General features: G+C 43.2%; 2 protein-coding genes, 1 long non-coding RNA gene and 1 pseudogene across 6 annotated transcripts; 1 reads left to right on the top strand and 3 right to left on the bottom strand.

Annotated features, from left to right (window-relative positions):
- Window positions 1–2,763: 2,763 nt before the first annotated feature.
- On the bottom strand, window positions 2,764–9,364 carry LOC113098474 (fibrous sheath-interacting protein 1-like; annotated as a pseudogene).
- Window positions 9,365–11,707: 2,343 nt separating this feature from the next.
- On the top strand, window positions 11,708–16,230 carry cunh14orf28 (chromosome unknown C14orf28 homolog). Its single transcript, XM_026263578.1, has 5 exons — window positions 11,708–11,854; window positions 12,918–13,442; window positions 13,533–13,622; window positions 13,704–13,838; window positions 15,510–16,230. Exons 1-5 carry the CDS (start codon window positions 11,745–11,747, stop codon window positions 15,691–15,693), a joined length of 1,044 nt encoding a protein of 347 aa, XP_026119363.1. The 5' UTR covers window positions 11,708–11,744; the 3' UTR covers window positions 15,694–16,230.
- Window positions 16,231–19,111: 2,881 nt separating this feature from the next.
- On the bottom strand, window positions 19,112–20,768 carry LOC113098466 (uncharacterized). The gene is made up of 3 exons (XR_003289030.1): window positions 20,461–20,768; window positions 19,590–19,663; window positions 19,112–19,390 (listed from the first exon to the last, which is right to left on the bottom strand). It is a non-coding gene; the product is annotated as an uncharacterized LOC113098466 (long non-coding RNA).
- A 614-nt stretch (window positions 20,769–21,382) lies between these two features.
- On the bottom strand, window positions 21,383–25,124 carry LOC113098464 (kelch-like protein 28). Of its 4 annotated transcripts, XM_026263572.1 has the most exons (7): window positions 25,008–25,097; window positions 23,901–24,058; window positions 23,568–23,828; window positions 22,763–23,400; window positions 22,199–22,642; window positions 21,911–22,119; window positions 21,383–21,738 (listed from the first exon to the last, which is right to left on the bottom strand). In XM_026263572.1, the coding sequence occupies exons 3-7, from the start codon at window positions 23,826–23,828 to the stop codon at window positions 21,575–21,577; spliced, it is 1,716 nt and encodes a 571-aa protein (XP_026119357.1). In that variant the 5' UTR covers window positions 23,901–24,058; window positions 25,008–25,097; the 3' UTR covers window positions 21,383–21,574. The 4 variants fall into 4 exon arrangements, with proteins under 4 accessions (XP_026119357.1, XP_026119356.1, XP_026119354.1 ...); XM_026263571.1 differs by lacking the exon at window positions 23,901–24,058 and having other exon boundaries at window positions 25,008–25,124; XM_026263569.1 differs by lacking the exon at window positions 23,901–24,058 and having other exon boundaries at window positions 23,568–23,888; window positions 25,008–25,117.
- Window positions 25,125–25,194: the final 70 nt, after the last annotated feature.

Raw genomic sequence — 25,194 nt, 5'->3', positions numbered from 1 at the left:
TAACACACCAATTTGAAAAACTAATGGAATGCATAGTCGATAATAAAAAACTGGATGACGAGTAATTTCTTACTGCTAAATTCTGAAAAAACAGAGGTAATCATAGGGCCTAAAAAACTCTGCTTGTAATAACCTAGAAACACTGTCTAAGACTTGATGGTTGCTCTGTCAATTCTTCGTCATCAGTTAGGAACCTAGGTGTGCTTTGATCGCAATCTTTCCTTAGAAAGCCACGTTTCTAGCATTTGTAAAAACTGCATTTTCCATCTCAAAAATATATCTAAATTACGGCCTATGCTCTCAATGTCAAATGCAGAAATGTTAATCCATGCATTTATGACCTCAAGGTTAGATTATTGTAATGCTTTATTGGGTGGTTGTTCTGCACGCTTAGTAAACAAACTACAGCTAGTCCAAAATGCAGCAGCAAGAGTTCTTACTAGAACCAGGAAGTATGACCATATTAGCCCGGTCCTGTCCACACTGCACTGGCTCCCTATCAAACATCGTATAGATTTTAAAATATTGCTTATTACTTATAAAGCCCTGAATGGTTTAGCACCTCAGTATTTGAATGAGCTCCTTTTACATTATACTCCTCTACGTCCGCTACGTTCTCAAACTCAGGCAATTTGATAATACCTAGAATATCAAAATCAACTGCGGGCGGCAGATCCTTTTCCTATTTGGCGCCTAAACTCTGGAATAACCTACCTAACATTGTTCGGGAGGCAGACACACTCTTGCAGTTTAAATCTAGATTAAGACCCATCTCTTTAACCTGGCATACACATAACATACTAATATGCTTTTAATATCCAAATCCGTTAAAGGATTTTTAGGCTGCATTAATTAGGTAAACCGGAACCGGAACACTTCACATAACACCGTACTTTCTACATCATTAGAAGAATGGCATCTACGCTAATATTTGTCTGTTTCTCTCTTGTTCCGAGGTCACCGTAGCCACCAGATCCAGTCTGTGTCCAGATCAGAGGGTCACTGCAGTCACCCGGATCCAGTACGTATCCAGACCAGATGGTGGATCAGCACCTAGAAAGGACCTCTACTCCCTGAAAGACAGCGGAGACCAGGACAACTAGAGCCCCAGATACAGATCCCCTGTAAAGACCTTGTCTCAGAGGAGCACCAGGACAAGACCACAGGAAACAGATGATTCTTCTGCACAATCTGACTTTGCTGCAGCCTGGAATTGAACTACTGGTTTCGTCTGGTCAGAGGAGAACTGCCCCAACTGAGCCTGGTTTCTCCCAAGGTTTTTTTCTCCATTCTGTCACCGATGGAGTTTCGGTTCCTTGCGCTGTCGCCTCTGGCTTGCTTAGTTGGGGTCACTTCATCTACAGCGATATCATTGACTTGATTGCAAATAAATGCACAGACACTATTTAAACTGAACAGAGATGACATCACTGAATTCAATGATGAACTGCCTTTAACTATCATTTTGCATTATTGAGACACTGTTTTCCTAATGAATGTTGTTCAGTTGCTTTGTTACAATTTGTATTGTTAAAAGAGCTATATAAATAAAGGTGACTTTGACTTTGACACTCACACACAACTCACACACACACACACACCAGCACACACACACACACGTACACACACACACACACACACACACACACACTCACACACACACTCACACACACACACACACACACACACACGTACACACACACACACACACACATTCCTGCAGCATTAGAGAAGCAAGCAGCAGATCAGAAGCACATGAATCAGTGTTACACCTTCAGTCAGAGAGAGAGAGAGAGAGACAGAGACATAGAGAGAGAGAGAGAGAGAGAGACGAGAGAGGGAGAGGGAGGAGAGAAGAGGGGAGAGGGAGACGAGAGAGCAGCTTCAGCACATGATCAGTTCTTCAGCAGATTGTGTTGGGACTCGGTCCAGTCTCTTGAACACATGACAACAGAACACAACACCAGCAGAACAGAACAGGTCTGTCAGCTCCGATCGCAGGCTGAATGTCACGAGCCAGAGCCAAGTACTGAACGCTCCAGCATCTCTGACCCACATTTCCCAGCTGGACTCCATCTCTGCCTCCATCAGATCACACAGAAACACAGTTTATGAGGAACAACCCTCTCAAGACATCACGCCATTTCCCCAGAAACACTTACACACTTGAGATCATGTTCTTCTACACAAAAGCATTTCTCAGACAAACAGATAAATATGTCAGAAACTGGGATTCGAGTGCAGCAAACGTTCCAACACACTTCTGAGAGTCATTGTACGATAGAAATTATAAAGTTATTCATAATGTACACTGCAATGCATTATATCTTTTCAGAAATAATTGTAAAAGCATTATAATATGTGAAGGTTTATTTGCATTATACTTTCTAAAGGTGCGACAAAAACCACACATTTCATACAGGGAACTATTATTGTTAAAATTATCTGAAATAATTAATAAAAAAAAATTGTGTTTTATTTTTCCAATTAAGTCTTATTTAAAATAACGATTATATTTTAAAAATGTAATTAAACCATTAAAACAGAATCTAGAAAAAAAAGGAGATTTTTTAAAAAGATATTAAAGGAGTTTAAATAAATGCCAGCAGATGGAAAACCCAAGCTGCTCTCCTTCAAACTCACGTTGACCTACAAATATTCCTGAAACGACGGAGCGTTCCGCTGGAGTCACACCGGAGCCGATCCAGGAGGCGGAGTCTCAAACTGCTCCCAGACGAGAAACAAACCTCAGTATCTCATTATTTACGACACTTCTCCAGTCTTGGCCTGATGAGGACGTGAGCTTCTGCTACAGACGCTCATAATGAGCTCACTCTGACCAGAGGAAAACATCAGGATTCACAATAGATCCACAACCATCCTGGACAGACACCAGGGACTGCTAAAGATCAGTGCCTGCGACGCGGCTCCGCACAGACAGGAAGTCCTGCACAGGAAGTAGCAGCTCCAGCCTGGAGTCAATATGACGGAGACTGTGGAGCTCAGAAGGGTTCAGGAGCGAAACCTTCACCAGCTGATAGAGACGACGAGACCACCTGGAAATATAGAGAGAAAAACAGCTCAATATCATTCTGCTGCAGATGCTGATACTAATGCTGATATTCTGCTGCTTGTGATGAGACAGTAGAGCAGAGACTGAGATAAACTGATCTGAATATATCTCCAGTAATGAGACGAGATGATCCACACTTATAACACAGAGATTGAGAGCTGAAGAAATCAAGAGAATCCAGTAAAGCTGAGCTGCTTCAGTCCAGGAAGAGTTCATCTGGAGATATTACTGACCTTATTCTGATCACAATCAGGAGAGATCTGACACCAGGAGCTCCAGAATTACACTAAAAGAGCTTCGACTGGATCAGACACTCTCAATCAGACACAGAGATCTCATTGAATATGATAAAGCATGATTTATAGTGTTGAACAAAGCTCAAGATGATGAAAGGATTATCAACAGTGTTTCTCAGGAACACGCTGAAGATGAAGCCCAGTGGTTTTCCTGCACCTGGTGCTCCACACAGAATCCCGACTGAGCTCTCGGACGCTCGGCCAAACAGCCTCTAAAGCCAAATATCTAAGTCTTGACAACATCCTTCTGAATCTCCCATCAGGCCGAGCGGCGAGGATGAGGTAAGTGTTGACAGGCCGCCCGCGTGCAGCAAAGACTGATGGGTAATTAAAAGCCTGATATACTGACTGTGAGCTCATAGAGCTGCTGTTCTGAACTGAATATAATAACAGACGTTCCTGCACAACATCTGGAGGCTATGACCGTCTCAGTACCATTCAGAGTTCTGGCTTTTGGATTTTTATTTAATTGAAATAAAATAAAATAAATAATTTTCTTCTTTCATGTAAATTTTAGTAAAAGTTTATTAGGTTTGTTGTGTTTTTTTTGTCATTTTGTTTATTTTTACATTTTTATTTCAGTTTTAGTTATTTTTGTAAACTTGATGTAAAATGTTGCCTTAGAAACCAGCTTATATTTTATTTCAGCTAACATTTATTTTATATCAAGTATTTTTTTTTCATTCCTCCAGTCTCCAGTCACATGATCTTCAGAAATCAGATTAATATGATGAAAACATTTGTACAGATCTCAGAGAGAGTCACGTGACTGGAGCAGATGAACAAATAGTTAAACATCTGCAAAGAAGATGAGAGCAGATAACTATCAAAATATCAGAAAACTGTTGATCATTTCCAGTAACGGCTTGAATGCTGTGTCAGGCTGATACACACCGATCTGTGCTTTGCTAGAAAAACATCATCCAGATCTGAACAAATAAGACACAGATAATCAGTTTACACTCCACTGGACTAAAAGCAGAAGCATGAGAAGAAGTGTGTGACAGCGATTAATGAGGAACACCGCTGCGCCGCAGTGATTCATCACACTTTAATGTGCTTGACTTCAGCGCTCGTGACTCTTACAATACAGCCGCACGACGGAGAGAAGCTCAACAACATCTGTCTGTCTTTACAAACTCACTGAAGCTTCTTGTGTCTGTCACAGCCGTGTGTGTGTGTGTGTGTGTGTGTGTGTGTGTGTGTGTGTGTGTGTGTGTGTGTGTGTGTGGAGAGTCTGAACACAGTTAAACATCAAGCATCGGAGAGGATCTGCAGCATTTCTGCTGTCATGAATATGTGCCATTTCTCTGCCACCGAATAAATATAATAATAATTTAAAAAGATCGTTGTAACTTTATCTCTCAATGTGGACTGTTTTTCTTGCAACTGCAAATTAACATCTTGCATTTTTGAGAGCTTCAAGTTTCTATAATGCAATTTTTACATTATGACAAAATAACAAAACAGTTTACATCTTACGATTTTAGCTTTTTTTCCTCCAAATTCTGAGTTTATGTCACAATTTTTGCTTTTTTTTCACGATTTTTTTTTTTTTTTAGAATTCCAAGTTTTTTAAGATTTTTGCTTTTTTTTCCAGAATTCTGAGTTTATGTCACAATTTTAGATTTTTTTCAGAATATCAAGATTATTTTAGATTTTTTTTTTTTTTTACTTTTTAAGGTTCAGGCAAAAAAAACAAAGATAATTGTGACATCTTTCTTGCAATTCAGATTTTATATTTCACAATTCTGAGAAGAACATTTTTGTTTTTAGTTTAAGGTATAGAAAGAATATTAAATAGAGAATACAGAATATATAGAATATAGAAAGAGAAGTGTATATATGTATAAGCTGAAACTCCCAATTACAAGTTGACCTCTCACAGTTCTGACTTTGCAAAGAAATTGAAAAACTGAATTATGAACTATAAACTCAGAAGAACAGGCCGGATTGTAATAATCCAGTGACAGAGACGTGCTTCCATAAGAATGATTTAGCTCAACCGTGCTGTGTGTGTCTGCACCTGTGCTTCCGTCTGCAGCTCGCTGTGGTTCTCTTCTTCCTCCACATCTTTCAGCAGTTCCTCTATTCTCTCTTTCTCCTGTTGCGTGAGCAGGAACGAGTTTCCCCATGCTTCTGCCAGCTGAACAATCACAAACACCTTTAATCACATCATCCATCATCTGCTTCATAACCCAGTCACTTCTGTCTCCTTCCCCAGTTTAGATTTGAGCTTCTCAAATCAGGATCCATTTACTGGAATGACAAACTATAAGTCTTGTTTTAGGAGAAATCGAGAAATGAGAACGTTTATCTGCCAGTGGATTGAGAAACATCTGTTTAGTTTTCATTCTCCGTTGACAGATATTTGTTCTTAGACTGTTTTAAGCATAAACTCACTTCAGTTTTGTACATTTCGGTTTGTTTTAGAAGACACAAATACTAAGGAAGATATTAATGTTTTGCAGTACATGCAACATTAAAGACCACAACTGTATGGATTTAAGTCCTTCTTTTCTAATTTAAGCCCTTTTAAGGCTTTGAAAGTGAATAAAAACTTCTTTTTTCACCTTCTTTCAGAAACCCTGAAGAAACATTTGCTGGAGATGCAAAATCACTTGTGGTCTGAAAAACCAGCTTTGAATTAAGTTTGATCAATTAAAATTGTTCTTGTTTGAATCACAAACTCGTTTAACTTATCTGACGTTCTTGTGTATGTTCAGTGAATTGAAGAAATGTTTAAATATTTGTGCTGGAAAACAGCTCATAAATACTGAGGAAGAGCATCAGATCCTGTGGAGGAGCTGGAATCAATTCAGCAGAGAAACAGAGCGGGTTTAATTCTACATTACACCATAATTCCATTCTGCGCTCTAATGAATGGAAGTCGTTCCATGTTTAAAGACCCCATGAAATACCAATGTGAGTTCTGCACGGGAAAACAGACCACATTTCTCAATGACATCATAATACACTCACTTCTGTCCAATCAGAAGCTCTGTAGCATGAGCAAGCCCCTCCCCCTGAGATCACCTGACTCTGAGCATCAATATCACATTGAGATGATTTATAAAGAAACGTGACGCACTCTTAATGAAGCGCACTCCAGAAGCTCGTCTGAAGTGACCTCGACGTACCTCAATATTTCTCCTGACAAAGTCTTGCTTGTGCTTGCTGTGAGCCGCTCCTCGCTGTCTGTCGTCTGACGGCTGATCCTGCCCTGCGTCTCACACACACACACACACACACACACGCAGCAAAGTGATGGAGCTGATGATGAAGATGTAAGTGAAGTGCAGAACTTTAATGACATCTTGCAGTTTTAGATTAAAGTCAGTAGCAGTAAAAGATGATTCCTGACATCAGGACGCCCTCTAGTGTTCAGAATAAACTACATGGTCAATAATAATAAACACTAAGACAAGAGATGCATGTCACATTTTTAGCATAAAATCATAATCACATATTAAAACCAGCACAACAAACTTATGACATACACCTACAATCAAGCTTCATAAAATGTGACAGTTTTTGTCAAATTCACGCAGATTAATGTCATTTAAAGCTGACAGCATCAGTTTTAACTAAACAAGCTTTCTGTGAAAAAAAATGATATTTTAAGTTTTACAAGAAAAAACTATTTCACTCTTCCAACTTCAATAAGATGATTTACACTGAACTGAGCGTGTAACTTTCCATCTCTGTAAATATTTTTGACATTTCTGAGCGATGACAATTGTTTTTACTCTCATTTGTTATGTTCTGTGAGCACTGAGACGGCGACAGAGATTCAGAAATGATTGAAGAGTTTACCGTCCGTCTCGTGTCTGGTGTTCAGATCACTCTTCAGATCCAGGACTTCAGTCTCAAACACAGGGACACGATCCACTTCATCACAGTCCTGACCTGAAGCACATCACTCAATCACTCAATCATTTAAATCTGTGCCACATGAATCTTATTCATAAAATAATTCTAATCTCGTGTAAGTCTGAGGGGCTCACAGTTGTCGGGTGTCAGTGCTAGAAAGCGTCTGGTGTTGTCCGTCTCGTTGCTGCTCATCCTGAGACCGGCGGTCTGTAAGGTGTGTGAGTGTTAGTGAAGCACGCAGACGTCTGTGTGTGTGTGTGTGTGTGTGTGTGATCTACAGACGGACCTGGAGCTCCTGCCACAGTCTCTGGTGCTGCTGTCTTCCTCTCTGCTTCACCTCTCTCTCCGCTGACGCCTTGAGAGCCAGAACACGGTCCAGCCTCTTCATCTTCTTTATGGCTTCTCTCAACTCCGGATCTTCATTCTCTTCATCGGACTCTTCTGTGAAATAATCAAAACATACTCAAATATTGAACTGGAAGATCTGAATGTTGAGATGAAAGCTCTGTGCAGACCTTGATCAGAGCTGTTTTCTGCGGTAAGATCAGTCGTGTCCCGGTGAACCTGCTTTAGGAGACAGTCATTAGATCATTAGTGCTCTCCGTCTCCAGACGCTCAGATGAAGAGATGAAGGAGCTTCTCTACCTCGGCGTGTGTGACGTCAGGACTGAGCACCTCCAGAGATCTGGGCCCATCTCGACTCAATCTTCTGATCTCACTGGAGGCCGGCCGAGAGATATCGTCCAGAAACCCCTTTGTGATGTCCATCCGGTCCACAGACACTGGAACACCATCAGAAGATGAGCCTCAGACACACAAACCTCTCAAAGTTCGTCCACAACTTTTCATCATTCCCAGGATATGCATTTTTTAAATCAACCATTCGGTTTGCACTGGTTACAATGATAATTCTTGATATCATTAGTTAATGTTTAAATGGTGCAAATGTAATTCTGAATTCAACACTCAGCATTTCCACGAGTAGAAATTGCATTTGTAACATCAATAAAGTTGCATTTTAACTAGTGAAAACTGAGTTGTTTTATAGCTGAAATGGTTATTCTTGATATATTTTTGTAATTTTTGATATCATGAATTAATGATTAACTGGTGAAAATGTAGCTCCAGATATCAACAATGTGCTATGAGTTTATGTATGTACTGTAAACACATAAAATATAGAACTTTGTTTAGCATATTACTATACAGCTGTCACACAGCAGCTCTTAGATATTATTGTGTGTTTAGTCACGTGTCAGAAAGTCAGCGGAGGGGGGTCGGATTGTTTTCGCCGGTGGGCGTGGCTTTTCAGATTATGACGCCTGTCGCTCTGTCTATAGTATTTAGAATATAAATAGAATACTTAGTCTAAATCATTATAATTTTTTGATTATAGGTGTACCTCAGAGAACTTATAAATAATAAACAATAATAATCAATGCAGTTCATGGGCCCTTTAACACTTGATGATTGCTGATGATGTCAGACCTTGATCAGTGAGCAGTTTCTCCGCCGCACAGCCGCTGCTCTCCTCCTCAGAAGCCTGTGGATCCTGGACAGATGATCACAGCACGCTATCTCTGACTGAAGCTAGTGTGTGTGTGTGTGTGTGTGTGTTTGTGTGTGTGTGTGTGTGTGTGTGTGTGTGTGTGTGTGTGTGTGCATTACTGACCGCTCGTGCTGTGATGATCTCCAGGGTCCGACACACATCACCCGCAGAAACCTCCATATCAGACACTGCAGCACATTTACACGCACTTACAGTATGTGAATACCTACTATCTCCAATAAACCATGCCTGGATATATATATTACAGGTAAATTGGTCTCTCACACGGGGAACGTCTCTCTGGAGGAGTGTTTCGCTTGTTTACACTGAGCGCACCGCTGTATCCAGGGACGCCAGAGTCCCGGATGCAGTAACGGTCCGAATCCCCTCAGGAAATTTTACTGAAGCGATAATAAGGACTTTCGTTTAGAATAACGTCAAAGTGACGGAGAGACTCTGAGAGAATTTTTGAAGCCGAAGTGAGACGATAAAAGGGAATTTCTTTGAGTCAAAACGCTTTCTGGAGCGAATTTTCGAACACCGTGACAGACTGTCGCCACAAGAGCGCGCAAAACTACCGGGCACGAGCAGCGCGCGAACAAGAGCTTAGATCACAGACTAACAAACCAAAAACTATTTAAACCTGAAAAATCACATTATATATATATATATATATATATATATATATATATATATATATATATATATATATATATATATATATATATATACATATATAACCCTCCCCCTCAACCAAAAAAAGAAATATAAATCCTTTGTTTTTCAAAAGCATTAAAATATGCATGTTTGTAAAAAAGTCCTAAAAATTCTAACACACAGATTATTGCTAATATATATAAATATATATATATATATATATATATACATATATATATATATATATATATTTTTTTTTTTTTTTTTTTTTTTTTTTTTACTTTTAAATCTTTTCGCATATACAAATGATGTAAATGGACACTGAAAACTGTTTTATGTCATTAGCAAACACAAACAGGTCACTATACCTTCATCCTTTAACAGAAGAGATTTATAACAACCCCCCCCCCCCCCCCACCCAACACACACACACACACACACACAAAAGAATATAATAGCATCTATATTTATTTCAACAGCATTAAAATATGTATTTTGGTGCGATTTTGCTGTTTATACCCTTATTTCATTCATTTATCCCAGTGTTTGAATTGTCGTGAATTATATTTGTCATAATTGACTAATCAATTAGTCAGATGAACAAATACTTAAACCCAAATGGATACCTGGACAATTTTCGATCTTTTTTTGACCGCATCACAGCACTGAGACAGCACTCATTAAGATAATAAATGATATTCGCTTTAATTCTGACTCTGGCAAAATATCGGTGCTGGTATTGCTAGATCTCAGTGCTGCGTTTGACACTGTCGATCATAACATACTACTAGAGAGAATGGAAAACTGGGTCTGGCTTTCTGGGATGGTACTCAAATGGTTCAGATCATACTTAGAAGAGAGAGGCTATTATGTGAGTATAGGAGAGCATAAGTCTAAGTGGACGTCCATGACATGCGGAGTCCCACAAGGCTCGGTTCTAGCACCGCTCTTGTTTAGCCTGTATATGCTTCCACTAAAAAAATAATGAGAAAGAACCAAATTGCCTAATCACAGCTATGCTGATGATACCCAGATTTACCTAGCCTTATCTCCAAATGACTACAGCCCCATTGACTCCCTCTGCCAATGCATTGATGAAATTAATAGTTGGATGTGCCAGAACTTTCTTCAGTTAAACAAAGAAAAAACTGAAGTCATTGCATTTGGAAACAAAGATGAAGTGTTCAAGGTGAATGCATACCTTGACTCTAGGGGTCAAACAACTAAAAATCAAGTCAGGAATCTTGGTGTGATTCTGGAGACAGACCTTAGTTTCAGTAGTCATGTCAAAGCAGTAACTAAATCAGCATACTATCATCTAAAAAACATCGCAAGAATTAGATGTTTTGTTTCCAGTCAAGACTTGGAGAAACTTGTTCATGCCTTTATCACCAGCAGGGTGGACTATTGTAATGGGCTCCTCACTGGCCTTCCCAAAAAGACCATTAGACAGCTGCAGCTCATCCAGAACGCTGCTGCCAGGATTCTGACTAGAACCAGAAAATCTGAGCATATCACACCAGTCCTCAGGTCCTTACACTGGCTTCCAGTTACATTTAGGATTCATTTTAAAGTACTTTTACTCGTGTATAAGTCACTAAATGACCTAGGACCGAAATATATTTCAGATATGCTCACTGAATATAAACCTAACAGAGCACTCAGATCACTAGGATCAAGTCAGTTAGAAATACCAAGGGTTCACACAAAACAAGGGGAGTCTGCCTTTAGTTTTTATGCCGCCCGCAGTTGGAATCAGCTTCCAGAAGAGATCAGATGTGCTACAACACTAGTCACATTTAAATCTAGACTCAAAACGCATCTGTTTAGCTGTGCATTTATTGAATGAGCACTGTGCAATGTCCGAACTGATTGCACTATATTTTCACTGTTTTTTTTAATTTTATTTTATGTAAAATAATTTTCTGTTTTAAATTCATTTTAAATAAGTCAATTTTTTTGTAATTTAAAAGTTTTAAAATTGCTTGTTTTATTCTTGTTCTTAATTATTATTTTACTTTCTTTTATATTAAGCACTTTGAATTACCATTGTGTACGAAATGTGCTATATACATAAACTTGCCTTGCCTAATCACGTGTTTTTTGTTCAAAAGTAGAGCCTACGTAAAAAAAAAAAAATGCAATTAGCTTTAATTGTTGAGACAAAAATGACGCTGTATTGTTGTGCGCGTGCCCAGTAGATTTTGTTGTGTACCAACTAGCCTAGCGTGAGTGGGCGGGGCTTGATCAGCGCTGTGTACGTGACGCCTGCGTGCGTGCGTGCGCTGGTAAACAGATGCCATGTTGGTTTCGTAGAGATGAAGACGTGCGGAACATTATGGAGAGAGATTTCTGCTCTTTAACAGATTCTGAGGAGCTGCGCAGCTTCATCACACACTCGGAGAGGTGAACGAACACACACACACACACACACACACACACACACATTCTGATCTCAATGCAGAACACACACACACACAGCTTTGATGAAGCTGTATCAACAACACGACTGACTCACAAGTGCATTAATGTTCATTATATAAATTAATCAACTGTCATTTGTTGACAATGATTCAGATGAATGAGCTTATCATCCACATTTCTGAAAACCTTTTCAACTTATAAACTCTGAATATTAGCTCATTGCTGATAGTGTCTGTTTCATACGTGTTCACTTGTAATGTTTACATTTCTTTAAAGTCATACACTAAAGATGTGTGTGTAAAGATATATACATATATCACCATACACTCTTCAGCTAATTAATAACTGTAGTAAAAGACAGTAGTTTTGCATCACAAGTTTGCTAAAGGTTATGTTTACATATGCAAATGATTTATTCATATAATTAAATATGCACTCATTTGCATACAATTACAGAACAGAAATCTGAAGATTGCATAAAGTCAGTTTTAAAGCTCCTGTTTGATCTTTGTTTACATATTAAGAGTCAGAAGGGACTTTTAATCACTTCATAAAAAAAATATATATATATATTGAATCTTATTTTTGCCATGGAATAAAAAAAATGCAAATACAACAAATAATAATAAAAAAAATTCTGTATCCCAGTTTGTACTTTATCTCTTAATTCTTTGATATAAACGCAGAATAATGAGATTTAAATAAAGAATGGCAAGATTAAAATATAAAGCAAAATAAATAAATAAATAACCTTTTTAAGTTTTTTTTATTTCATGGTGGTAATCGAAAAATGAAGATCTAAACTCAGAATTTTGAGATAAAAACTTGCGATTATCTTTTACAATGTTGTATTCTGTGGCAAAAAAATGGGTGTCCATATAAACAGACAGAAAACAGCAAGTTTTTAGGATTAAGATGTTGTTAAATCAGTGTTTATGAAACATAAACAGACCTTCAGAAGACAGAGAGGAGTAAAGCTGTAAAGTGTACACTGCGTAAGAGAAACAACTCTTTGAAGCTGAAGTGTGTGGTGTTGTTGTGACAGGACCAAGACGCTGTTCGAGGAGATCCGTGCCTCCATCAGTAATAACACGGAGGGCGAGCGCTCGTTCTGGCGTCCGGTTCTGCCGTGGGGCGGTGTGTTCACCATCAGAGCGGGACGCAAGGCCATCGCCTGCACGCCGCTGTACGTCAAGATCACCCTGAAGAACACATGCACCATCGACGGCTTCCTTATGCTCCTATACGTCATCCTGAGAGACAACCACAGCTTCCCTCGAGAGCTGGGTCTGTTCCTGGGCCGCCGCTTCGTCCAGCACTTCCTGTACCTGATGGACTGCTGCGAGTACACCACCGTCAAGATGCTGTGGATCTGGGACCGCATGTCCAAGCGGCAGTACCGCTCCGAGGTCCACCACACGGCGCTGGAGATCGACCTGTTCGGCAACGAGCACGAGAACTTCACCAAGAACCTGGAGAACCTGATGTCTAGCGCGCAGGAGAGCTGCTGCTCCAGCTGGACCTGCCCCAACCGCTTCCAGGAGCATCTTCACAGGACCATCAGCGTCAAGTACATCATGCTTCACACAACATCCAACACTCACCTGCACTCCATAGATGTTTGAGATGATTGACAGCTGTCTGTCTGTGTTTCTCTCAGTCCTCCTCATGAGCTTCCAGATAAAGATCCCATCCAGTCAGCGCTGGACGAGTTCTTCTGCCCGCGGCTGGAGCTCTGTGAAGAGCTGGAGTGAGTTTTTCAGAGTTTCTCCGAGGCTGATGCATCTGATCCGATCTCCTCGTCACGTCTGTGTGTGTGTGTGTTTTTCAGGTGCGAGGGTCTGAGGGAGTTCGGTCAGAGGTTCTTCTGTCACGGCCCGCCACCCTTCGTCATCCTCAACATGCAGATGTGGCAGTCGGAGGATCTGTCGTACGTGCCGTATCACCTGGAGCTCTCCGAACAACGGTGACCTTTAGTGACCTTAGTCACATCCTCCTCATGATTCACTCGAGACACACGTCACCTCATCCTGAATGTGACTGGACAACAACTTCCAAAATCTTCCTACAAATTTAAGAACTATCCATGCACACACACACACGCACACAAAAAAATCATTTTAAAAAGCATTTTCACTTCAACTGCAGTTCTATAACTATATATATATATATTATGAATAAAAATTATATATCATTTTATGGGAGATCATATATCTTGAATTAAATTATAAATAATGTAGTTAACACAAAACAGTTCCTCATTTGTGGTTATAATAATATTGATGCATACTGTGATTTATCATCAAATTTTAATAGTGTCAGATTATTTTAATTAATAGTGTGTAGAATTATCCTAACTAGGCGTGTTCTCTGAGCGCGTGTCTGTAGGGGCGTTCCCCGAGCGGATGTCTGTAGGCGTGTTCCCCGAGCGTGTGTCTGTAGGGGCGTTCCCCGAGCGTGTGTCTGTAGGCGTGTTCCCCGAGCGTGTGTCTGTTGGGGCGTTCTCCGAGCGTGTGTCTGTAGGGGCGTTCCCGAGCGTGTGTCTGTAGGGGCGTTCTCCGAGCGTGTGTCTGTAGGGGCGTTCCCCGAGCGTGTGTCTGTAGGGGCGTTCCCCGAGCGTGTGTCTGTAGGGGCGTTCTCCGAGCGTGTGTCTGTAGGGGCGTTCCCCGAGCGTGTGTCTGTAGGGGCGTTCCCCGAGCGTGTGTCTGTAGGGGCGTTCTCAGAGCGTGTGTCTGTAGGGGCGTTCCCCGAGCGTGTGTCTGTAGGGGCGTTCCCCGAGCGTGTGTCTGTAGGGGCGTTCCCCGAGCGTGTGTCTGTAGGGGCGTTCCCCGAGCGTGTGTCTGTAGGCGTGTTCCCCGAGCGTGTGTCTGTAGGCGTGTTCCCCGAGCGTGTGTCTGTTGGGGGCGTTCTCCGAGCGTGTGTCTGTAGGGGCGTTCCCCGAGCGTGTGTCTGTAGGGGCGTTCCCCGAGCGTGTGTCTGTAGGGGCGTTCTCCGAGCGTGTGTCTGTAGGGGCGTTCCCCGAGCGTGTGTCTGTAGGGGCGTTCCCCGAGCGTGTGTCTGTAGGGGCGTTCCCCGAGCGTGTGTCTGTAGGCGTGTTCCCCGAGCGTGTGTCTGTAGGCGTGTTCCCCGAGCGCGTGTCTGTAGGGGTGTTCCCCGAGCGTGTGTCTGTAGGGGCGTTCCCCGAGCGTGTGTCTGTAGGCGTGTTCCCCGAGCGCGTGTCTGTAGGGGTGTTCCCCGAGCGTGTGTCTGTAGGGGCGTTCCCTGAGCGTGTGTCTGTAGGCGTGTTCCCCGAGCGGATGTCTGTAGGGGCGTTCCCCGAGCGCGTGTCTGTAGGGGCGTTCCCCGAGCGAGTGTCTGTAGGGGCGTTCCCCGAGCGGGTGTCTGTAGGGGCGTTCCCCGAGCGGGTGTCTGTAGGCGTGTGTCTGTAGGCGTGTTCCCCGAGCGCGTGTCTGTAGGCGTGTCTGTAGGCGTGTTCCCCGAGCGCGTGTCTGTAGGCGTGTTCTCAGAGCGTGTGTCTGTAGATGTGTTCTCTGAATGTGTGTCTATAGGGGTGTTCTCCGAGCGTGTGTCTGTAGGGGTGTTCTCTGAGCGTGTGTCTGTAGATGTGTTCTCTAAGTGTGTGGTTGTTGTTCCTCAGGTACTCACTGGAGGGAGCCACGCTCTTCAACAGAGAAGAGCATCATTATTCAGCAGCGTTTCAGATCGACGGCTTCTGGATGCACTACGACGGCCTGCGCAGTGACAACCTGGTGCTGCTCGACAAACCTCCCGAGTTCCTGCTGCTGTCCTCGCTCGTCTACATCAGGACCTCCGAGCGATGAACACAATATTCCCTTCAAAAATGAACTCTACTTCTGATGACAGTATATTTTTGTGCTTTCCAGTCATGTTTTATACTCCTCTGAATGATTGACTTTTGTATTTTTGTAAGCGATTCTCCGGTCTGTTTTCTACTGCTTGGAATCCAAGAGTCTGTGACGGTGGACTATAATAGTTCTGTGGATCAGAAACCTTCACGCAGTGCAGAAACATCTGTCATCCACACACAGACACAGACAGAAAGATCTAATAACTCATAGAATCTGCCTCCTACAGAAAGTCACTTGTTTTTAATCTTTTATTATTGTTGGTTTAAAGCTCTTTATCTACTTCACTACTTGCACTCATCATCACTAGATGGATTACTAGGTTTAGTTGAGGATTCGTTTACTGAAGCATGGCAACAGAACATTACAGATGTGTAAATCAATGTGCATTAATACTTTTATAATCAACATCAAATATCAGTCAGATATTGTATCTGCTGTCCCTGCAAATAAAAGTTTTTATGTTTGTAACCATGTGTCTTTGTGTTAAAGTGACCGTGTGTCTGTAGGGGCGTTCTCCGAGCGTGTGTCTGTAGGGGCGTTCTCCGAGCGTGTGTCTGTAGGCGTGTTCCCCGAGCGTGTGTCTGTAGGAGCGTTCTCTGAGCGTGTGTCTGTAGGGGCGTTCTCCGAGCGTGTGTCTGTAGGGGCGTTCTCTGAGCGTGTGTCTGTAGGGGCGTTCTCCGAGCGTGTGTCTGTAGGCGTGTTCCCCGAGCGTGTGTCTGTAGGGGCGTTCCCCGAGCGTGTGTCTGTAGGGGCGTTCTCCGAGCGTGTGTCTGTAGGGGTGTTCTCCGAGCGTGTGTCTGTAGATGTGTTCTCTGAATGTGTGTCTATAGGGGTGTTCTCCGAGCGTGTGTCTGTAGATGTGTTCTCTGAATGTGTGTCTATAGGGGTGTTCTCCGAGCGTGTGTCTGTAGATGTGTTCTCTGAATGTGTGTCTATAGGGGTGTTCTCCGAGCGTGTGTCTGTAGATGTGTTCTCTGAATGTGTGTCTATAGGGGTGTTCTCCGAGCGTGTGTCTGTAGATGTGTTCTCTGAATGTGTGTCTATAGGGGTGTTCTCTGAGCGTGTGTCTGTAGATGTGTTCTCTAATGCCGCGTTTCCACCGAAATTACCCGGAACATTTTTACCAGGAACTTTTTTTCCCAGGAACTTTTTTCCCCCCAGACCTGTTGCTTTCTGCGTTTCCACCGCGGTGTAAAGTACCGGGTAGATTAGGCAAATAGACTGGTGACGTAGGTCTGCGCGCGTTTCTCAATACAAAGTACTGCTGATTTGTTTGTTTTTTTAAAGTACGCTGATTTTGGATGTGCATCCTCGGTAGTTAGTTCAGACTTTGTGCATTCGACTCGGGAGTGTGATGTCCGCGACGACGCAAGTCCGGTAAATCTATAAACAGCAGCGTACTTGATAACTTCAGTCAGCTCGTCTTGGCTACTGCAATTTTCCTATTTACAATAAAACGAAATAGGATATAAAATACCACTGCCTCCTTTGGTTTTCATTTAAGCATAATAACAGCTGCAGAAATGTACTTAGTTCAGGGATATGTGTATATGCAGCCATTACAATGAAACGAAATATTATATAAATTTGCCTTTTTTATTTTCTTTTTAACATATAGATAAATTGAATACAGACCAAAGAAAACCTGTTAGATTTACCCCGCAGCTGAATTATATGTTATGTTTAACCACTAAAGACACATCAGAGCCAGCGGCACATATCAGAAGGTCTAGCCGATTTGAGGCTGCATCTCGGCGGATACATGAGGACTGAGCTCTCGCTGATCGAGTGGAGCTCACCGTCGCAGAGATCGGCGAAACACATTTTTTAAATAGGCACGGTCTTTATAAATAAACCATAGATTTGCGTTTTAAACAACTACATTCTCGCCTGAAATACTTTTAAAATTACATTTCATGACACAATAACAGTAATATTTGAAAATGATCCAAATAAATGGTGGTTGAACTCAACCAATGCTGCGTGAACTCAGATGGCTTTGGCTACTGTTATTTTCCCCTCAGTATATTTACAATAAAACGAAATAGGATATAAAATACCACTGCCTCCTTTCGTTTTCATTTAAACATAATAACAGCTGCAGAAATGTACTTAGTTCAGGGATATGTGTAACGTTATATACATCCATTACAATGAAACGAAATATTATATAGACTTGCCTTTTTTATTTTCATTTTAACATATAGATAAATTGAATACAGACCAAAGAAAACCTGTTAGATTTACCCCGCAGCTGAATTATATGTTATGTTTAACCACTAAAGACACATCAGAGCCAGCGGCACATATCAGAAGGTCTATCCAAGGTGAGGCTGCCTCTGGGCGGATAGATGATCACTGAGCTCTCCCTGATCGTGTGGAGCTCACCGTCTCAGAGATCGGCGAAACACATTTTTAAATAGGCGCTGTCTTTATAAATAAACAACAGATTTGAGTTTTAAACAACTACATTCTCGCCTGAAATACTTTTAAAATTACATTTCATGACACAATAACAGTAATATTTTGAAAATGTTGATCCGAATAAATGGTGGTTGAACTCAACCAATGCTGCGTCAACTCAACCAATCAGGATGTTTAGCGCCAAAGTCCCGCCCCCGAAAGTTCCTGAACTTTAAAAAAGTACCACCTCGCCAGCAGGGACTTTCTGGGGGGCATTTTTTTACCCGGAACTTTTATTTAGTTCCTGGTTCCTGCGGTGGAAACACACCAAGTACCGGACCAAGTCCCTAGTTCCTGGGTAAAGTTCCTGCGGTGGAAACGCGGCTTAAGTGTGTGGTTGTTGTTCCTCAGGTACTCACTGGAGGGAGCCACGCTCTTCAACAGAGAAGAGCATCATTATTCAGCAGCGTTTCAGATCGACGGCTTCTGGATGCACTACGACGGCCTGCGCAGCGACAACCTGGTGCTGCTCGACAAACCTCCCGAGTTCCTGCTGCTGTCCTCGCTCGTCTACATCAGGACCTCCGAGCGATGAACACAATATTCCCTTCAAAAATGAACTCTACTTCTGATGACAGTATATTTTTGTGCTTTCCAGTCATGTTTTATACTCCTCTGAATGATTGACTTTTGTATTTTTGTAAGCGATTCTCCGGTCTGTTTTCTACTGCTTGGAATCCAAGAGTCTGTGACGGTGGACTATAATAGTTCTGTGGATCAGAAACCTTCACGCAGTGCAGAAACATCTGTCATCCACACACAGACACAGACAGAAAGATCTAATAACTCATAGAATCTGCCTCCTACAGAAAGTCACTTGTTTTTAATCTTTTATTATTGTTGGTTTAAAGCTCTTTATCTACTTCACTACTTGCACTCATCATCACTAGATGGATTACTAGGTTTAGTTGAGGATTCGTTTACTGAAGCATGGCAACAGAACATTACAGATGTGTAAATCAATGTGCATTAATACTTTTATAATCAACATCAAATATCAGTCAGATATTGTATCTGCTGTCCCTGCAAATAAAAGTTTTTATGTTTGTAACCATGTGTCTTTGTGTTAAAGTGACCGTTCTATACTCTGCAGTGAATGGGTGCCGTCAGAATGAGAGTCTGATAAAAACATCACAATAATCCACAGCACTCCAGTCCATCAGTGAACATCTGGAGAAGACAAAACCTGAAACACATCCAGCATTAAGATGATTTTAACTCAAACACATAGAGTCTATAATCCATAATAACACTTCCTCCAGTGAAAAAGTGTTCTGGTCTGAATCAGGAGAGAAATCTGCACAGATCAAGCAGCGTTTAAACGGATCTAAACTAATCTGTGAGAGACGACAGCAGATGCACTTTTTCATATAGATGAACTATACCTTTGAATATGAAGCAGAAACACGCCGGACTCCTGCAGAATCATTTCCAGGCCTTTATTTCTTGACTGTTCGAGCTGCGACACAGAAATAAACTGGCAGAAGTACACCATGCTCTCAACGCTTGATAAAATGTGAAAAATAAATACTGCATTAGTAGCTAAGGTTATCGGTTTAGTTCCAGTAACAATCCACAGGTTTATAAAAATGCACTCTATTTCAAACACAAGCTGGACAGACAAACAGAAAAATAAAATGTGGCAACATAATCATCATCATGAAAAATGATCAAAAAGTTTAAGACAGTGAGGGACTGATTCAGATGCCCTCGTGAGACGAGCACTTTGGTGAGAGCGGTGATCACCCGATGCCTTCGTTTGCAGTTTGGTGTTTTACACGTATGGCCTTGATCCCACGGGAAACCAGAGCAAGTGTTCACGGTCACGCCAGCGTGATTTCAGCTTCTCACCATCATCTGTCCTCCGATGGATCTGAAGCTCTCAGATCAACACGTTCAGCAGAAGAGAACTCCCAGATCACACACGACATTCATGGATGCAAGGAAATATTTCTTATTGCTAATCAAACACGGATCTTCTGATGAGCGTTGGTTCCCTTTGTGCCTCTGGATGAAGCTCACTAAAAATCATCTTCTGGACCGAGACACATCACACTTTTCATGTCCGATCAATCCAGAACACGCTTCTAAAGACAATTCAGATCCAACATCAACAACAGTGAGCAACAGAAGCGAGGAGAGCTGTTCAGGTCAGTCACAGGATTCCCTAAACACCTTGGCCATTAATGACGGAAATAAAAAACAAGTTGAAGAAAAAGTCTTATTGCCTCAATGGAACTCAAAGGTCATATTTACACGGTAGAAAATGGTTTGGTATCTCCACACAGCGGATCTGAAGAGACGCCGCGGGGAAACAGCTCTGGAGACGCTGCATCTGTGTGAGGGTTTGACCCCATGTGACCGGAGTCTGACCTCACTCTGACCACACGCTACTGATGCTCCATCTGAACACACACAGACGAACAGCACAGCAACAATACAACACAATCCTGGAGAGGAGATTAGCACCAGTCAGTATGAGACACACACACACACAGAGAGAGAGAGAGAGAGAGAGAGAGAGAGAGAGAGAGACACACACACAGAGAGAGAGAGAGAGAGAGAGAGAGAGACACACACACACAGAGAGAGAGAGAGAGAGACACACACACACAGAGAGAGAGAGAGACACACACACACACACACAGAGAGAGAGAGAGAGAGAGAGAGAGAGAGAGAGAGACACACACACACACACACACAGAGAGAGAGAGAGAGAGACACACACACACACAGAGAGAGAGAGAGACATACACACACACACAGAGAGAGAGAGAGAGAGAGAGAGAGAGAGACACACACACACACAGAGAGAGAGAGAGAGAGAGAGAGAGACACACACACACACACACACACACACACAGTTGTAGTGTGTTTTACAGTGTTTAGCACATTCTAGTGTGAAAATAACTAAATTTTGTACAATTAATATAAAATTAATAAATAAACGCCTGTCTTTCAGCAAAATATTTTGAATGCAAACAAAAAAAACAATTTTGTTTGTTTTCATGAAAAAAAAATGATGACTGTGGTGAAACATGAGCTGCATGCAGTCTGGTGAGATTCACTCATTTCCAGCACACACACACACACACACTCAGCTGTATGTGGAGGACAGAAGGCAGCCCTTATCAAGAGTCCCACGCTTCTCCTCTTGAAGCGTCGATTCATCTCAAACACACACACACACACACACACACACACGTGCGTCCCTCATCAGTAGTCTTGTGATGTAAAGGGGAAGAGCGGGGGCTCCGCGTCCTCCGAGGGTCTGTGGAAGGCTCTGGTGATCATCTGACCGGCCGGAGGAGCAGGAAACACTCTCCTGAAACACTCCTCATGTCTCTGAGGGTCAGCCGTGTGGCCGGGGTCAAAGCGCGGTCAGGCCGAAGTTACAGCGGCAGTACATCATCCCGCTGGAGTCGTGCCAGCTGTCCGTGATGGGGTCGTAACGCTGCACCGCGCTCAGATACGAGGAGCCCGAGTGACCCCCCACCACATACAGAGAGTTATCCACCACAGCAGAGCCCACGCCTGAGAAACACACACACACACACACACACACACAGAGACAGTGTGAATTCAGGGCTCGTATAACTGCATTCTGCATGATTGTGATGCATGATGATGGACAGGTCTGGTACGGTGCATGCATTACTCCACATGTTCTGTAAATGTTCAGATCAGTGTGTAGCTGTGATCTCACCGGTGCGCGGCTCGTTCATGGGTCGACACGCCGTCCACTGGTTCAGCTGCGGGTCGTAGCGCTCGATGCTGGACAGATGAGACACGCCGTTGTGTCCTCCCACCACGAAGATGAAGCCCAGCGTCACCCCCACGCCGAAGTTAATGCGCTTATCTGACATCGGCGCCACCATATCCCACGAGTCTCTGCTCGGGTCGTATCTCTCCACACTGAAACACACATGGATCAGAGGATCACAGGTTCAATAGGTGAACATAATTCCTCCCAGAATGCAGTGCGGCGTGGTACCTGTTCATGTGGGCGGGGCCGTATCCTCCGATGGCGTAGATCATGCCGTCCAGCGCGGCGGTGGCGAAGCAGCTGCGTGATTTGGTCATGGGTGCCACCGGCTGCCAGTCCTTGAGCTTGGGCGCGTACTTCTCCACAGACTGCAGGTAGTTCTGTCCGTCGTATCCTCCGAGGGCGTACAGCTCGCCCGCCAGCACCAGCACACCCAGCGTGCTCCTGCACTCCGCCATGCGCTCCACAGACGCCCAGGTGTTGCTGTCGGGGTCCCAGCGCTCCACGCTGCTCTCGTGCCGCCGGTAGCTGATGCCCTGACGCATGTGTGTGGCGATGCCCCCCACCACATACACCTTCTGCTCCAGAACCGCCACACCGAACTCACAGCGCGGCACGCTGAGCGGAGCCAGACCGAGCCACGAGTCCGTCTGCGGGAAGAACATCTCCACGCTGACACACACACACACACACACACATCATGAACACACACACACACACACTGAAGCTATGTGTAGTGTTAGTTAACTCTAGCTGTGATCCCGTGTGTGTGTGTGTGTGGTGTGGGGTCACCTCTCCAGCGTGGCGAAGAGCCCGGCCTTTCCTCCCACGGCCAGCAGGACTTTCGGAGCGCAGCGCGGCCGTGTGGACAGCATGGTCTGGTAGGAGAGCCGGTGCTCGGGCATGAAGTGGTACTTGAGCGCCTCGTTGAGCAGGTGTTTGCAGGCGTGGTCGTCTCGGATCAGGTGATTGGCCTCGTACAGCCGCGTCAGGAACTTGACGCTCAGCAGCGGGAGCCGCACACAGTGCAGGAGCGGCGCCAGGTATTGCTGTCTCTCGGTCAGATCGTACTTGATCCAGGACTCCAGCGCGTAGAACACACTCTCCTCCGTCAGCACGTTCAGGCAGTCGTTGGACACGATGTCGTCCAGCTCGGCGCGCGTCAGCTCCAGGAACTCCTCCGTCTGGCAAACCTCCTCGAAGTGCTGGCAGATGAATTTGCTGGCAGATAGACACAGCTCGTGGCAGCCGTAGGTCTCGGCGAAGCGTGAGATGCCGATGCAGTTCCCCGCGTCCAGCTGACTCTCCAGGAAGCTGCAGCACTCCTTCACAACCAGCTTGACCTGCAGCAGGTTGGCGGCAGGAAGTAGAGACTCCACCGTTTCCTGTGAGATGAAGACGGTTCCTGTGTAGGCGTACTCCACTATGGCCTGACGAGAGACGGAAACAGAACACATTTCATCAGTTACCGACTGTTCAGTTCAGTTTTGTATGCAATGAATATAAATCATTGTGTTTGTTGTTTCTGGACATATAGGGAGTGGTCCAGAAGAGATCTGACTTCATGTTGTACTGGTTTGTGTGTGTGTCAGCTGACCTTGAGAGCGGCTTCATCCACACACTGGAACTCCACCTCAGACGTCTCTTTCTCCGACAGGTTCCCGGTGAACATGGCCTTGAAGTACGGGCTGATGCTGGCCAGCACTACTCTGTGTGCGTGGATCTTGGCGTCTCCGACCCGCAGCACGATGTCACAGAGCTCGTGATCCTGGCGCAGGAGCTGAAGACCCTGCAGGAGCTGCTCGGAGTGAGGACGCATCAGGCTCACAAACATGTACGGCTCGGCCTGCTGCTCCATCTGAGACACACACACAGAGCTCTGAGCCTCTCCTCACACACACAGAGCTGCGTCACACACCTACAGACTCACAGAGACAGGGATGATGGGACATTAAACCCCCAGGAGCTCCGCAGATGAACAGACAGCAGCCGTCAGGAGACATGTTCACTACAGAACACTCCTGAACACAACTATCATCACGTGTCACTGGCACACACTCACAAAACACCACACGTCTGCTTCTGACACTGCAAAAACATATTCAAAAGGTAACTGGATCTTATTAAATCTCACTTTTTCCAACTTTTCTTACAATTCTGACCAAAGACAACTATAAAAAAGTCAGAATTGTGAGAAATAGACTCAGAACTGTGAGACATGAATTCAAAATAGTGAGATTTTAATAAAAAATTGCAAGATATAAACTCATAATTACCTGACAAACTAATAAGTGCAAAATTCTAAACAAATTTTGAGGTAAAAACTCATAAATGCAAGATATAAAATCATAATTGTCAGATAAAAACTAATAATTACAAGAACTAAAATAATAATTTGAGATAAAAAAATCAAGATATAAACTCATAATTGCGGTATAAGACTGTAAGATATAAACATCATGAATTTAAGTAAAAATAATTGAGATAAAAATTCTCAATGACCTTTTTATTTCTTTATTCCATTGTTGTTGTTAATTGTACTTTTAAATGTATATCTTGCAATAAATAAACCAATAGTTAATGTATACCTTTTTTAATACCATTTTATTGCTGTTTATTATTGTAAGATTGTACGTTTATTTTTTCCTGTCATCACTTGTATCTGCACACACTCATTCAATAAATCAGCTCAGACTGTAAATATATCTCCGTGATCTCGAGGGGGCTTTCTCTGTGTGCTCTGCAGACTCAAGTGTGTACTCGACCCCTGTCTAGGGAACACACGATCCCTATGTAGACAGCAGCCTCAGCGCCCTAAATGTGACACACCTCCACGAACAGCAGAGATCACATCAGGAGTGACGAGTGTCAATATCAGACATCACAACCATCTTCATCAGTCAGCTGAAGAGAACCAATAAAGCTGTTGCTAGCATTAGCATCAGAGCTCAGCTTGTGACAGACGCGCGCTCACACCCGCTCAAACGCTCATTTAGAGAACTAAAGTGCAGCAATAAAGAGTTTATTCATTGTTTACCTGTGTGTCTGGCTGATTTCTGGCAGTTTGGAGCGCAACACGGCCGCGACTGTCAGGAAAACAAACAGAAATCGGCGCGCGCGTCACTTCCGGGAAATAAGCGCGGGGAGCCACAAATAAAAGCTCTGACGCGACTGCGCTTTAAAAATAACTTTTATCTTAAAATTGCAGCTCAGGTGCAGATAAT

The sequence above is a fragment of the Carassius auratus genome, unplaced genomic scaffold (genome assembly GCF_003368295.1).
Source record: "Carassius auratus strain Wakin unplaced genomic scaffold, ASM336829v1 scaf_tig00216561, whole genome shotgun sequence".
NCBI classification, from domain to species: Eukaryota; Metazoa; Chordata; class Actinopteri; order Cypriniformes; family Cyprinidae; genus Carassius; species Carassius auratus.
The sequence above is the reverse complement of the archived record's forward strand: the minus strand, read 5'-3'. Positions and strand labels throughout refer to the sequence as shown.

Excerpts from the sequence above, each read along its gene's own strand:
- cunh14orf28 (XM_026263578.1), top strand. The coding sequence starts at position 11,745 with ATGCCATGTTGGTTTCGTAGAGATGAAGACGTGCGGAACATTATGGAG. Across the intron at positions 13,443-13,532 it reads CACAGGACCATCAGCGTCAA|TCCTCCTCATGAGCTTCCAG; the intron begins GTACATCATGCT and ends TGTTTCTCTCAG. Across the intron at positions 13,623-13,703 it reads GAGCTCTGTGAAGAGCTGGA|GTGCGAGGGTCTGAGGGAGT; the intron begins GTGAGTTTTTCA and ends TGTGTTTTTCAG.
- LOC113098464 (XM_026263571.1), bottom strand. The coding sequence starts at position 23,828 with ATGGAGCAGCAGGCCGAGCCGTACATGTTTGTGAGCCTGATGCGTCCT. Across the intron at positions 23,401-23,567 it reads TGGATGAAGCCGCTCTCAAG|GCCATAGTGGAGTACGCCTA; the intron begins GTCAGCTGACAC and ends GTCTCTCGTCAG. Across the intron at positions 22,120-22,198 it reads GGCCCCGCCCACATGAACAG|TGTGGAGAGATACGACCCGA; the intron begins GTACCACGCCGC and ends TGTGTGTTTCAG.